Genomic DNA, 16,498 nt, shown 5'->3' with positions numbered 1-16,498 from the left:
GACTCCGCCCAATAATACCACGCATGACAGACCTATGACTCCGCCCATTCCTACATCACGGGGTCCACCTGTCAAGCGACTGGAATAGAGCACCTCCACGTCACGTGACTCTTTGACTTCGAGGACTCGGGATCGCGTTCATTGGCTGACGTGCAGCCACGTGACACACCAGGAAGTGCCTGCCGCGCAGTATGTGGAAGGGGTTTTCAGATTGGGAGCGGCTGCCATAGTTACCGGCGGGCTGAACTTGGCGTGACATGTCTGACTATCACTTGGAATCCACAGATGGCAATGGAAGCCTCCCTATTCCTGTGGGGGAGACTGTCCTAGGAAGAGGACCACTCTTGGGTGTAAGTGCTGAGCAGTGTGCCCAGATTCTATGTACTGCAGCTGACCTGTATAAACCAGTGTCATACTACAACTCCCTGATCTCGGGAGCATGCCTGGAGTTGTAGTCCTGCGGCAGAGGTTGTAGAGCACTGATCCTCTCCTAGCAGCAGAATGAGTGGTGTGTGGAGTCCTGGCTGACAGGTGCTGACATGTCTTATCTGTTCGGGTATGTTCACATGCAGTGTTTCCAGGCGTATTTCAGATGTAAATGCCTCGTAATACGCCTGGAAAAACACTACTGAAAAGCCAACAAACACCTTCCCATTATAATCTATGGGAGAAAATGGTGTTCAGATGTGGCAGTTCTTTATGCCGCTGTTTTAAAAAAACGGCCAGTAAAAAGGAGCATGTCACTTCGTGAGCTGTTTTTCATGTCGCATTTTTTTTTTCCAACTTCAGCCCGCTAAAATAATGTGTTTTTTTTTTCAATTTTCCAGTACATTATATGGATCAATAAATGGTACCAAAAGCAACTACTACGCCTCCCCCCAAAAAAGAAACAGGCACACCTTTCTATTGACTGAAAAATAAAAAAACGTATGGCTCTTGGAATGCGGGGAATGAAACGAAAATGAAACCTCAAAAAATGGCTTCGTCCCGAAGGGATTAAGGACGCATTGATTTTTTTTGTTGCATTCCAAGAGCCAAAGCGTATTTATTTTTCCATCAACGTGCCACATGAGGGCTTGATTTTTGTGAGACAAGTTACATTTTATGTACCCCAAAATGGGGTAATCAAAAAATACAATGTATGACTTTTATAGATTTTCTATCGGGGAGCAGTGGTAAAAAAACTCTACAGTTGTTGGGTTGTGTTTTTTACGACATTCACTGTGCGGTATAAATGACATGTTCACTTTATTCTGAGGGTCGTTACTGTGATAATTCACTGTATTTTAACGATATATATTGTGCTCCCACAAATATGAACAATTGGAAATTCACTGAAGTGATAAATGAGTAAAATGTATAATTTTTATTTCATAGCTATCTAAAAACAGGGGTACAATCACCACTGTGAAAAGCCCCACCGTGTATTTAAAAACGTATTAAACAAAATACTCCAAGTCCTAGTTCGTTTGCGAACCCTCTATGACTGGGTATGTAACAGAGATATCAAATTGTGGAATCAGCGTTTGAACATTGGTGTAGCAGTGGTTTAGACCCTCGTACATACAGGAGCCTGCGTTAACCGCGCCTAGATCTCCCAATGTTCAGATGCACAACAATGCCACTGCCCCCTACGCAAAATTCCCTCACTTCACCCAACCCTACGCGTTTCTATACTTATCATCAGGGGTCTGTCAGTCTGGCCAGGGTGCCAGCTATATTTTCTTCAGCAGCAGGTATTCTACTGCACAACACGGAAGCATGCACGCATAGATGTCAGCGGCACGCTTCACTACGGGACTCAGTCACTATAAACTAAATACTCCTCCCCCTGGTCTCGGCGGCATACTTCGAACCAGCCAATCACACCAGCCCAAACATTAGGGACAGGGTGATGCAGAGTTGTTTTTATCCTTTAATCCATAAGGGTACTTGGTTAGACAGGCAGCGGTGATTGTACCCCGGTCGTTACTGTGATACCAAATTGAATTAACTTTTTTATGTTTTACTACTTTTGCACAATGAAAACACTTTTTTTTTTTAAAAAGAAAAATAGCATTCAAAAACCTGTAAAATTTTTCTGTTAACGGAGCTGTATGAGGGCTTGCTTATTGCGGGAGGACCTTTTGGTTTTCATTGGTAGTCTTTTGGGGTGCATACGGCCTTTTGAGCACTTTTCATAAAAAACCGTTTGGGGAGGCGGGATGACCAAAAAATAGTTCTTTTTTTCTTTACAGCGCTCACCATGCAGGATAACGAACGTCATGATTTTATAGTAAGGGAAGTTACGGCCGTTGTGATATCAATTTTTTTTTTAGTTTTTTTTTTTTTTTTTTTTTTTTTTCCCAAAAAGAGAGCATTTTTTGTGTAAAATAGGGGATTTGGGTTTTGTTTACTTGAATGCTTTTGTTTTTTATTTCTAAACACGTTCGATTTTTTTTTTTTTTTTTTTTTTTTTTTTTTTTTTTTATTAGTACCAAAAGGGAACTTGAAGGTGCCATCCTTTGATCGTCTGCATAATACACTGCACTAATGTAGCGGTGGCGCTGTGATGGTATTACGCAACAAAATACACTTGAAACACACCAGCAAACCGCTTCCTAAACCTTTCAATGGGAAATCAATAGGATATTAATTTATGCTGCTGAATTAAAAACCGCCTCCGAAAAATATGCTTTGTGAAAAAGAATTTACCTGTAAGGGTATGTTCACACGCAGTGACCAAAAACATCTGGAAATATGGAGCTGTTTTCAGGCGAAAACAGCTCCTGATTTTCAGACGTTTTTTTAACAACTCGCGTTTTTTGCTGTGTTTTTTATGGACGTTTTTGGCGCTGTTTTTCAATAGTCAATGAAAAACTGCTCCAAAAATGTCCTGCACTTCTTTTTACGAGCCGTCATTTTACGCGCCGTATTTTGACAGTGACGCATAAAATAAAGGCTCATGGGTACAGAACATCGTATAACCCATTGCAGGCAATGGGCAGATGTTTGTGGGCGTTTTTTGAGTCGTAATTCGAGGCGTAAAACGCCTGAATTACATCTGAAACCACTGCGTGTGAACTTTAACTTTTGTTTAAGCGTTTTACAAGCTTAATTTTCCCATTTATCCATTGAGACTTCAAAAAGCACCTCAAAAATACACTTAAACACTTGCACTCATCAAAAATGCCCGGATTTCAGAAGCCGTTTTTTCTTGAAATCGGCCTCGTGTTTTTGAGCCTAAACCTATGCCGTGCGAACATAGCCTTAGATGCCGCTATTGACCACGACATCTAAGGGGTTAAACAACCGGGATGACCGCTAACTCCAATCCCGGTCGTTGCAGTGAGAGCTCTACTGTATATTGCAGCCGGCTCCCGCTGTTGAAGGCACGGGTACCGCTACTAAGATCTCTCCAGCACAGCATGTATTTGTCCTTCCCGCTGTGACATGTGAATGTCGCGGTGCCACAAGTGCTTAAGGGTATATTTACATAAGTATGTTTTGGTTTTTTTCTGCATGTTGTCTTATTTTTTTTACATGAATTATCACAGGAAAAAATAACCGTGAAAGTCTCATTTAAATGTACCCTCGGGGAGTTTACAACAAGGTTATAATGTATATTCAATAATTTGTATTATATTCATGCAAATCCCTTCTCTTACGAACGTGCTTTTGCGGCCGCAATTCCCCCGAAAATCCACGGGAGAATTGCGGCCCCATTCATTCCTATTGCGGGCGGCTCGCGGCTGACTCTCCGCTGCCTGCCGACCTGAAAATCACGGCTGTGCACATGGCTACGGTCGTGCGCATGAGGCCTTAGGTGTTCAGTGTGTGGTCTCACGCAATGATTTACTTCCTTCCCCATATGAGATTGCTATCAATTGAGAGTAGGACCGCCCACTGGACTCCTAAACCCAGAATGAGCAGGGATTTAAATGAGGGAAATACACTCATACAGGGAAAGCTGTCAATCAATGGTTGAGACCGCCCACTAGACTCTTCAGCCCACCATGAGTAGGGATTTATATGAGTAAAATACAGGTTATACTGAATCTTTTCCCACCAAACTATGTATCAATCTGCTCTTCAGCTCCTGCTCTATAACATCCTCCCCTAAGATGGGACACCATGTTCAATGTGATCGGTTCCCTTTAATACCTGCGCACAAATATAGAGCTGGAAGGATGTTTTCTGACTAATCTGCACAAACATTATAATCTTTTAATAATATTCCCCTTCTTTGGTGGATCGCTCAGGGATGAGAATGTATATGGTCTATATTATGACTGACACTTTCTGTATGTAGTAATAATAACCAATTTCATTGACCGCAGGACCCAAAGAAAATATCTGCAGGGATTTTGTTCTTTCTCAGAGATCAATTTTAAGGTTGTAGATGGTGGAAATATTGTTTTGGCTGAAATTCTTACACGTTGCAGATAATAGACCGCTCAATATCCAGGTCTGCATGTGAATGGCTTCATGGATTTGGCAGCAATGGAATTTTCGGATTGAGAAATGCAGAACATCAGCAGATCATGATATTGCCTTATTGCACTGTTCTAAAACCGCCTTCACGGGATATTGCTTAGTCATTTACAAATTCATTCATTTTATTAAACTGGTTATAAAACATGTTGTATCTATTTGTCTGTAACACAGTGGCACAAGGATGTAACAAAATGTTTTTTGTTTTTTTTGTATCCTATGCATTCCAGGATTATTTTTATAATTTATCTTTACATATGCTATAATTTCCTTTAGATCGCAGATAAAAGAGTATCCAGGAGCCATGCTGTGCTTGATGTGGTGGATGACAAACTCCGCATTAAAGCCGTGAGTACTGACGTAATGATAAGGGCTAGCGGGGGAATTATCTTATATTATATCGTGTTAATTGATTTGGGTTGTACTCCTGGTTGGAGACCCTCCGCCCCCCCCCCCCCGCACCAAACACACACACCTATTGCTATAATAAGAACAACCTTTTATTCCCATTACACTAAACAGATGTTGATCATATCTGGGCAGACATTGTCCTGTGTAATAGATGTATCCTCATCATGAATGAAATAAGCTAATAAACGCCACTATGTGTAATGCAGTAAAATACTTTATACAATGATATTACTTTTTGACTGATAAACACCAGGACTGGCCAAAACCTTAACAGAGCTAATTCACATTGGGGTTTCTTTCCGATTTTATCGCATCTTTCAGAGATTTTACGGTTTTCCATTTTTCTCTAGAGGCCTTTGTTCTATAGGGGAGTTCTGTTCTGTGATACAATACATCATTTTAATCAATTATTAGTTTGTATCTAAAGACTGTGTCCGCCGAAAAGTTAAAAAATTCTTGGTCGTAGTTTCAACCTTTTTAACACCATGTTTTACACCCTAGATTTCTGTAATACGTTTATTTACGTTCCATCAGCCTATGCCCCGTAAAACTGGAAGGTAAATAGACACGATCCTCTTTAACCACAGACTGGTGGTTCTGCAGAGAGCGCGTTCTGTCTGTGTTCTCGCAGGAGGGAACTCAGCGCAAGCCGCCCTGGCGCTGTCCGTAGCTGATTGGACAGTGTCAGATCGCAGAGATCACGCCCCCTTGCCATTTAGTTAGATAGAAACGCCCTATTGACAGTTCAGGGGCTTATTTACATATCGGGCGCCAAATATAAATGCACCGATATGTAAATAACGGAGGAAGTTAGAAAAATAATTTCAAGTGAGACAGTGTTTGTGAAGCCCTGCCTATTACATGCTGTACATGTATGGGCAGGTGACAGGTTCTCTTTACAGGGGTTATCCAGGATTTTAAATTGATGGACTATCTGTAGGATAGGCCACCAATATCCGATTGATGGGTGTCCGACTATCGGCACCCCCGCGGTTAAGCTATTTGAAAATGCTGCAGCGTTTGCTCTCTTTACTCGAATGGGACAATGCTGCAATACCATGCACAGCTGCTACGAAAGTTACGGCATGCGCAAGTATCAACCAGAATGAAAGCGATGTAAACCACGAAGAGTTGCATTGCTCGCGCTAGCACCAGAGCCCCTTCAAACAGCTGATTGGCGTCAGGATACCGAGAATTGAACTCCGACTTATCTAATATTGATGGCCGATCTTAGGGATAGGCCATCAATCTTAAAGTCCTGGATAAAGTCATTTTGTAAAGTGGTTCTCCAACTGCAAAGTCCTATCATCATCATTAATGGGAAAGGTCCTACAACGTTGATGACCTATCAACTAATTTGCAAAAGGAGAGCATGCAGTGCAAGTGGGGTTTCTCCTACTTGAATTTAGAGTGTTATGGAGACCAGTGAGACTTGGTGATCTACATAACTCATTAATTTCAATTGGGAAGAACTGCACCTGTACGGTCTACCCTCCCATTCTCATGTAAACATACTCTGAGTAAGTGTCGGTCCTTTTAGTTGGACCGTACACTTCAGTGTCTTATAAGCTTTCCTTCAATAGGTCATACAACACTGTGGTGGAAAACCCCTTTAAATAGTTATTGGTTTATCTCAAGAAATGAAATTTCTATTTTAGAAGTGTTTTATTTGTGTTTAGAAATATTTATACATAGATGCAATCTTTAGTCCATACAAAAAGATCTGAAGGCCCTTTTACACTGGCTAATTATCGGACAAATGAGACATATGAACTCTCCTATCCGAAACGGGGCATCGATCAGCCAATGAACAATCAAACTCGTTCATTGGCTAATTGTATCGTTTGTTCAGCATGAAATATTATTTCTATTGTCAGCACATCTCCGATGTGCTGCCGACATGATGGAAATGTATGGGGATCGCTCGTCCCCATGCATTTCTCCTTGAGAAAGGAGCAAACGAGGGCCGATCAACGAGCTGTCTCGTTTACACGGCCCATGTCGGGCCATGTAAGAGGAACCTTATTCCCCTTTACTTGTATGTGTCTGAAAGTTAATAGCAATCTCTCTTGGTGCCACAATATGAGGCTGAAGACACTTGTCCTTTTTTATTTTCTTATCCTGTTACATGGTTAAACCTGCACTGCAGCAAAGATCCTGCACAGATTGTTATTTTTACAAAATAAAATGGCTCTATGAATTTTTTTAAGTTAAACTTCGGGCAACGTTTTAGGCTTTTAAAACATCCGTGTCGTGGTTTCCTTTTACCCTTGTCCCTAAATGCAAGGTTCCAATGTGCTAAGATGGAGCAGAGAGCTCTCAGTATTATGTACAGATTGCATGTAGGGGCAGGCAGAGCAGAAAGTCAGTTTGGTACAGTTTAAGCTAATCGACAGCTTTTCCTCCCGACTTCCCCATTCACCCTTGCCTTGGCTGAGCGTGCATGCGTTCTCAATAAGGAGAAGTAAAGCCACTTGTAAACTCCTCTAGCAGCGGCTTATCTTCTTGCAAACAAAAGGATCGGGCATGTTGGATACCGACATCTACCGTTGTAGGAGAATCAGGAACACACATGATGGTCGCCCGGTCCTGCCAAGATCAGTGGGTTCGGCTGACTAACATCTTATGTGTGTACCCGCTTTAAAGAAGGAAGTGATGTCAGAGAAGGGGGCATTGTTCTAGCAGTTTCGCCTGTACAACTTAGTACCATGCAGCCATTTTGTTACCTCCAATAGTGATAAGCAATTATAGAGTATTTGGGAAACAGGGATTTGGAAGACATGAGTGGAAGAAATCATGGCCGTGTTATTTTAAATGAGCCTTGTAGGGGTTTTCCGGTTGTGAAAAGTTCTAAACTATTTTCACGTAACTGCTAGATCGGTGGGGTCTAACCAATGGGACACCCAGTGATCGCCAGTACAGGGGTTGCAAGTCACCCTTTTGAATGGAGCAGTGGTTGAGCATGTTCATTACTGCTCCTTTCACTGTCTATGGGACCAACGAGGATAGCCGAGCTCTGTACACTATTTTCGTCAGTTCCATAGACCGTGATAGGAGCAGTCGGACCCCCACTGATTCTTTCTCAGAAATTTAATTATTGAACGATTTTCTGCATACATCTTGGCCAAGTATACTTTTTTGTTTTTAATAAAAGAAATCTAGTACAATTTTTTCATGAAATAGCCTATGAAGAGAATATACATACTGTTTCGCAAGCAGCATCCCACGGTGACCGTCAGTAAGCCATGCGAGGTGAGTGAACATCTGATATCTGCTTACCATGAATCTGAATCCCTCCTGTAGAAAGTATAAGATACAAATCTTGCAATGTTAAACAGAGATTTAGTGCAGAACTTCGACTCTATCAGATTTTGTATGTGCAGTTTATAATGTAGTAAATGGACGTCATTCGAGTTTTCAGTGCGTGGAAATTTTTGTTTTTAAATCTCTTGTCTGACGAAATTACTTAAGTATCTTAATTCCCATAGAAACCATTCTGTTCATAGATATGATTTAGTGAGGTCCTTTAGCTGACTTTATAAGTTCCCGGATTTATGTAGAATTATTTTAACATTCACAACCCAAAGTCTTTACCTTTTCAGCTGTATAAAAGTACAGTTCAATGATTAAATGTATTAAACAAACATTACTGGCCAAACTCGGTATCTGCGTTTAGCCCAGACTTTTGCTATACTCACCGCATAACTACCACCTCCAGTTTCCCAATTCCAAAGATCCATAGCAAGTCTTCCCTGTGTGATGCTCTGCATTACACACAATACTAAGACTTGGGGGTTAATGCTTGACATGCTCCACCGAAGACTGCGCCAAAAGGCCAAAACCCAGGTACACCCCCTACACCTTCATAAAAGGTCTCCAATCAGGGGATTTCTCCCTAACCTTGTGCCTATTCTAGTGATGTTTGGCACATTCCTCAGTGGAACATTTTAGGCAAGCCCCCCTCACTCTGTGTGTTGTGTGTAATGCAGAGAGTGGCATGCAAGGGTAGACCTTATCTGAGTAACTTCTCAATGAAACTTTGCTTTAGTTGTCATGCACTGATCCTTAGTTTCAGAATGTTTTCTAGATCATTTTCCTCCAAAGCTACATTTTAAAGGGTAAGTAAACGATCAATAAACTTCTGACACGTCATCCTAACCGGTCAGAAATTTTGATTGGTGGGGGTCTGAGCACTGAGACCCCCACCAATCTCTAAAACGAAGCGGAATAAGCGCTTGTGTGAGCACTGAGCCGCTTCGTTTCTGTTTTGGCTTTTTCTAAAGAATGTCTATGAGCCTGTACACCACTACATCAGCTTTCCGGGAAAAAGCTGAACAGAAACTAAGCGCTCAGAGCTTACACGTGTGCCTCTGCTGCTTCGTTTTAGCGATAGGTGGGGGGTCTCAGTGCTCGGACCCCCACCAATCAAAACTTCTGACATGTCACGATTAGGGATGCACGATGCATCAAAACTTCGACCGCACAGCTAAGTATCGTAACACATGAATGTATGAGAGCGGGGATGCGGCTGTGTGATACAGACATTGGCCCGCTCCGGAGTCCTGACATGTGCGCGCCGTCAGGATGATTCAATGCGACCAGCGCTGCACTAATGATTGCCGGCACTGAAGACAGAACATGGCGGCCGCACTACAAAACACCCCCATGCTCTGTCTTCAGTGCCTGCGCCACCGCTTATTAGTGCAGCGCCGGCCGCACCTCCTCATGCTGACCGCGCACGCACTAAATGTCAGGAGCGGGGCAATGGCTGTATTGCACAACCACAGCCTCGCTATATAACGGCGGAGATCAGAGAAACCTCTCATCTCTGTCGCTATTCTCCTGAATACTGCGATCAAAGCTGACTGCAGCATTCAAGAGAAAGTGAGAAGGGGGGATGCCCCTTGGAGCGCATCACAGGAATCCCTGTGATGCGATTTAGGGACATAATAATATATATGGGCAGGCAGCCAGCCCAGGGTCCATTTTAGGACCCCAGGGCTGTCTTACCATATTTCCTGTTGTTAGGGAATACTTAGGTATATATATGCCAGTACATTAAAGTTTAAAAATAAAGTAATATTAAATTTTAGACATGAATGGGTGGACATGAATGGGTTAATGAAACTCCTTATTCACTTACATCATGTCTGCATTGTAGCAGCCGCGTGACAATATTCAAGTGCTGTCGTCATTGGTTCTGAAAGGGGATGGGAATCATCAAAGTAAGGTTGGGTGATGACTGGAGCTTTTCTTTAATCTGTACATTTGGTTAGGAAGATGTATAGATTCCACACACAACGTTCAGCATTTACATGGGGCAGGACTCCTCTTTACGGACCAGCATGTGCGTATTAGAGTATGTGCACACACACTAATTACGTCCGTAATTTACGGACGTATTTCGGCCGCAAGTAGTGTACCGAACTCAGTGCAGGGAGCCGGGCTCCAAGCATCATACTTGTGTACAATGCTAGGAGTCCCTGCCTCTCCGTGGAACTACTGTCCTGTACTGAAAACATGATTACAGTACGGGACAGTTGTCCGGCAGCGAGGCAGGGACTCCTAGCGTCGTACATAACTATGATGCTAGGAGCCCGGCTCCCTGCACTGAGTTCGGTCCGGAACTTGCGGCCGAAATACGTCCGTAAATTACGGACGTAATTAGTGTGTGTGCACATACCCTTACAGATGCCTATTTACCTTTACGTTGTTGAGCCTATGGGGTATTACTGAAACAATTTCTACGCATGTGAAGGTAAAGGCATCTTGACATCCCCGTCTTATCTCTTTGGATGCATTAAAAAGTTAATTCTGCTTTGAAGATGGTTATTTTGGCATCTAGCACATGATAAAATAAGTGTGTTCACCATGATATTGCAGATCTCATCCTGTTCTGTCTCGTTGCGATGGTCAATGCCATACAGGCATCCATACATGCATTAATCTGCTCCTCTTTTCTCCCTCCTCTCCTCTTTTCTCCCTCCTCTCCTCTTTCCTCCCTCCTCTCCTCTTTTCTCCCTCCTCTCCTCTCTTCTCCCTCCCTCCTCTCCTCTCTTCTCCCTCCCTCCTCTCCTCTTTTCTCCCTCCCTCCTCTCCTCTTTTCTCCCTCCCTCCTCTCCTCTTTTCTCCCTCCCTCCTCTCCTCTTTTCTCCCTCCCTCCTCTCCTCTTTTCTCCCTCCCTCCTCTCCTCTTTTCTCCCTCCCTCCTCTCCTCTTTTCTCCCTCCCTCCTCTCCTCTTTTCTCCCTCCCTCCTCTCCTCTTTTCTCCCTCCCTCCTCTCCTCTTTTCTCCCTCCCTCCTCTCCTCTTTTCTCCCTCCCTCCTCTCCTCTTTTCTCCCTCCCTCCTCTCCTCTTTTCTCCCTCCCTCCTCTCCTCTTTTCTCCCTCCCTCCTCTCCTCTTTTCTCCCTCCCTCCTCTCCTCTTTTCTCCCTCCCTCCTCTCCTCTTTTCTCCCTCCCTCCTCTCCTCTTTTCTCCCTCCCTCCTCTCCTCTTTTCTCCCTCCCTCCTCTCCTCTTTTCTCTCTCTCTCCTCTCCTCTTTTCTCTCTCCTCTCTCTCTCTTCTCCCTCTCTCTCTTTTTTTTTTTTTTTTCTTTTTCTATCTCTTATGACAACCTATCTTGCACTTTTTCTATATATTATATCAGACAGACTTTAGGTGGAGATATCACCTCTGGTACACAATTGTTGCCTAAAGTTAAACAAAAAAAGAATACCTATTTGGTTATATGACCTTTTAAATGTTATAAATACGCATATGGGAACCCATACATAGCATAAACACCCAAAAATTTCCCTAAATGCTACAATAAGACCAAATCAATCGTATTATAGAAAAATACAAAAAAATCTTTATTGAGGACAAACACAGTTGGGTGTTCTGACAGTGTTGTGGCAGTGGAATGACTTATGGTGGGTTAAGTAGTGTGTGTCATGAGGTTTTCATGGTTTATCTATAACTGTTACCATTTATGATATTGTGGCTCTACTATAGTTAGAGGTTGTGTAATGTTGGCATACATATAGTAATACGTATGGAACATGGTTTATGTACATTGATATTGCATGCATAGCACCACCATTGTTTGCCCTGCCCTATGTTCAACACTGTATCTTTTGTACTGACTGTACATTACAAATTTACACCCATAAAAATAGAGTCTTGACTAAGGCCCCATGCACACGACCGTATTTTTGTCCACCCGTAAATACTGGCGTAAATACGGGTCGAATACGTGTGACCAAGGACCAGTATTTATGGGCACGTTTTCGCTGCAAAATTACACTGCACTAATCGGCAGCCCTTCTCTCTTATCAGTGCAGGATAAAGAGAAGGGACAGCCCTTTCCGCAGAAAAGGTAAAAGAAATTCATACTTACCCGGCCGTTGTCTTGGTGACGCGTCCCTCTCGACATCCAGTACGACCTCCCTGGATGACGCGGCAGTGCATGCTGCAGCGATGACATGGGCTGAAACGTCATCCCAGGAGGCCGGACTGGAGGAAGAAGCAGGGAGTTCTGGGTAAGTATGAACGCCCCCCTTTTTTTTTTTTTTTTTTTTAACAGGTTGAACTATATTGTGATTGTAAGTCACTGTCCAGGGTGCTGAAGCATTTACTGCCGATCGTTTCTCATTCAGCATCCTGGACAGTGACTATTTACTGACGTCGCCTAGCAACGCTCCCGTAATTACGGGTGCACACACGTAGTCACCTGTAATTACGGGAGCCCCATAGACTTCTATGGGCCTGCCCGTGCCGTAATTACGGCCTGAAATAGGACATGTTCTATATTTTTCAACGGCACGGGCACCATCCCGTAAGCATACGGGGAGGTACCCGTGGCCAATAGAAGTCCATGGGCCCGTAAAAACGTGCCGTAATTCCGGGCGTTTTTACGTTCGTGTGCATGGGGCCTATTGTGGTGTTTGTCCTCAATAAAGATTTCTTTGTATTTTTCTATAATACGATTGATTTGGTCTTATTGTAGCATTTAGGGAAATTTTTGGGTGTTTACACAATTGTTGCCTAGTATGACTGGCCTCAAATGCCTGTTCTCGTCCAGAGAGCCGGACGAGCTTGCACCAAGTTGAATGAGAACATCACAAATATCAACGCTCTCATTCTTCTATTTCTGATGCTCCCATTTAAAGTCCTGTCTGTAGTGAACTAAAGCCAAACTGCTGACTGTTTCCAAGGGGAAAACAGCAGAATAGTGAATGCAGCTATGGATATAAATGGAGGAAACTGCATTAAATGACAAAAAATCGCTCCAAAAGTAGGAAACAAGTTTTCTCTGCGCCGCAAGGTTTTTTGTTTTTTTTTATCTATGTATTTAAACTGTTTTAACAAGGCTTTTATGTGACAGTGGTGCAGGAAGAAGCTGCATTTTATGTTTGAAGTGGCATCAACTTTAGAGCAGACAAATACTGGATGTAATGAGAAAATTTTCCATTTTTACTCATTGGGAAGCAGATGACACTGGCAGCACTCCGCAAGCGTCTATGGAGTTGAAAAGAATATTATGAATGTACAAGCAGATGTAATGGGCTCACACACAGTATTAGCTCCATGCTGCCTTCTTATTACTGGCAAGGATAAGAAATCAGAACATTCAGTGACTCATCAGGTTTTCGCTTAAGGTGGAAATAAAGTCAATATAAAATGTTGTTTGTTTTCTACTGGTTCATGTTCTTTATATTCGAAGAAAACGGTGGATCATATTCTCAGATGGGTTAGTCCATCTGACTCAATTATGGGGACAATTAACACTGGTTGAGGCCAGGACTACACCTAGACTTTTTTTTTTTTAGTTCTACAGATTGATTTGAACTCTTGAGTGACTGCTGCAGTCCAAGAGTACATGCAACTCAATGTATTTTGACTGCAGTTGTTGCTCAAGAGTTAAAAATCAATCCGTAATGGTACAAAAAGTCTAGGTGTAGCTATGGCCTAAGAAAGGGTAAAACAGACATGCAATCCCCAGAACGGTTTCCTATTGGAATAATCAAGCAGGACTGGATATAAAATAACTTACTGCATGGTTTCCCCAATTGATGCGGGTAAAAAAAATACGATAAAACAGGGCAAATGCTTAAGTAGTCGGTATCTTGTCACAGTGTGTGAATGGGGATTCATAAATCTGTTTGACATGTTTCGTCAGGCAGTTGAGATATTTATATGTGAAATGCAAAACGAGATATATAAATCACCGTATATACCCAGTCAAGTGACCTTATTATGACAACCGCCTACGTCAGCAGCGCGTAGCCAATGAAGGAAGTGATATCGTGGGCTGGCTTGGTGGATATATTAGGTGTCCGATAGGCTGTCTGAACACATCACTCGTTGCCATGGGTGAAAGGGCCTATTTTATCAGTTTCAAATAGGCATGATTATTGTCTCTCGGGCCAAGGGTCACAGTATTTCCCAAACAGCGCAGTTCGCGTGCTGCTGTGGTGAAAGTGTATCATGAGTGGACAAATGACACCATTGGGAAAAACTGACGTGGAAACTGCGGAGCACCATGTGCCATTGATATGAGAGGTGACCGTTGGCTACGAAGGTGCGCGAGGGCCGAACGACACGCTACAGTGGAGCAGCTCACTATCAAAATCAACCAGGGGGCTACCAGACGTGTGTCGAAACAGTTCAGTGAGCCCTACTGCGTATGGGCCTCCGAAGCAGACGGATAGTCACTGCTCTTATGCTACCAAAGGTGCATCGGAAAAAAAGGCTTCAATTTGCATCGCAGTATTGGAATTGGACTACCGATGATTGGCAAAGAGTTGCCTTCTCCGATGAGTCACGTTTTCTGCTTCCTCAGATGGACGTTGGCGTGTCAGGCAAGAAATATCAGAGAAGAACACAAGCTGTTGACTGCAGCGTTATGGTCTGGGAAATTTTTTCATGGCATTCTCTGGGCCCACTCATCCACGTGGAAGGCACTCTGAACCAATTTAGGTATAAATCCATTGTTGCAGATCACAGATCACGTCCACCCATACATGCGGTTTGTCTTCTGTTGACGCAATCATGGGCAAAATATATATTAGACTGAAGTTTTAGACTGGTCTGTCAACCGATACCCTCCCAGGAAACGTATCCAGATCCACATTATAGCTTATATCGGAGAGAAGTAAGAGACAGATCATGCTTGTATACCCAAAAATACTCCCCTGAGTTTATTGACCAAAGCAATTACAATAATATCTTTCAAAAAGGGTGTAGACTTCAATGTCGTCAAATACAGCGCCATATGGATGCACTCTATAGCGGCACACTTTATGTGCCTTCTTTTAGACTGTGTGAGTCTAGACCAGGGGTCTCAAACTCGGCCGGGTAAGTGGGCCGCATATAAAAAAAAATGTGAAGTGGTCGGGCCGCATTACTTTCAAATTTGATACAATACAAAATTATTGTTAATCAATTACTTATTTGAACTACTATAACACTATATTACTATAATAATACCGCTAGGTTTAAAATTTGAGCGATTTCTGCGCCCTCGGTGGATGCTGCCGCTGCGCTCTCGGTGGATGCTGCCGCTGCGCCCTCGGATGCTGCCACAGCAGTGCCCCATGTGGATGCTGCCACAGCAGTGCCCCCTGTAGATGCTGCCACAGCAGTGCCCCCTGTAGATGCTGCCACAGTGATGTCGGGGGCTTGCCCAGAGCTGGAGTCCCGGAGCAGAGCCGCTTCTGGCACTCTGCCTGGGATTCAGGCTCTGCTCCTGAGATCACTGTCCACATATGGACAGAGATGTCAGGGGCAACGCCAGAGATGGAGTCCCGGGCAGAGCGCTAGTAGGCTCTTCCTGGGACTCCAGCTGTGCTCCTGACATCACTGGGACTCCTGCTCTGGGGAAGCCCCTGACATCATTGTCAATGTATGGACAGTGATGTCAGAGGCTTCCCCAGAGTCCCGGAGAAGAGCCGATAATAGCGCTCTGCCCGGGACTCCGCTATGGGGAAGACCCGGACACACTTTCCATATATGGGCAGCGATGTCGAATTCCACAGCGTCCCGGAGCAGAGCCGATACTAGCGCTCTGCCCGGGACTCCACTCTGGGGAAGACCCTGACACACTTTCCGTATATGGGAAGCGATGTCAGGGAATTCCCCAGAGTCCCGGAGCAGAGCCTGTACTAGCGCTCTGCACGGGACTCTGGGGAAGCCCCAGACATCGCTGTTCATATGTGGACAGCGATGTCAGGGAATTCCAGCGTTTCGGAGCAGAGCCGATACTAGCGACTCTGTGTCCCGCGGGCCGCGGATGACAGCCCCAGGGGTCGCATGCGGGCCGTGTGCTTGAGACCCCTGGTCTAGACCAATAGACTGTTGCAGAAATTGCCTTCACATGGTCTCTAGCAGATGTGAACATACTGCAGCCATAATTTTATATTAAATATACGGTTACTGACGTTTCATTTGCAAGCCCATATTCCTTTATTATAATGTTTCACCCAGTAAACCTGTCTCTCTTTTTTTTATTTATTTGTTTATTTTGCATCCTGTTCTCTTTTTGAATTAATTCATGGTCTTTTAGAGCGCAGCATCTTGTAATATCTTGGATCATTATAAGCAAATTATAACTAACATTTCCATTTAGTCTTGA

General features: G+C 43.6%; 1 protein-coding gene across 1 annotated transcript in view; it reads left to right on the top strand.

Annotated features, from left to right (window-relative positions):
* The first annotated feature begins 47 nt into the window (after positions 1 to 47).
* The window catches only part of APLF (aprataxin and PNKP like factor), a 128,501-nt gene continuing 112,050 nt past the window's right edge, over positions 48 to 16,498 (top strand). The window contains exons 1-2 of the mRNA XM_075863105.1: positions 48 to 350; positions 4,750 to 4,821. Coding sequence (XP_075719220.1) covers positions 258 to 350; positions 4,750 to 4,821 — 165 coding nt within the window. The 5' untranslated portion in view covers positions 48 to 257. The remainder of the gene's footprint in view (positions 351 to 4,749; positions 4,822 to 16,498) is intronic.

This window comes from Rhinoderma darwinii, chromosome 4, assembly GCF_050947455.1.
Source record: "Rhinoderma darwinii isolate aRhiDar2 chromosome 4, aRhiDar2.hap1, whole genome shotgun sequence".
Lineage (NCBI taxonomy): Eukaryota > Metazoa > Chordata > Amphibia > Anura > Rhinodermatidae > Rhinoderma > Rhinoderma darwinii.
This window is presented reverse-complemented; position numbering and strand designations above follow the sequence as displayed.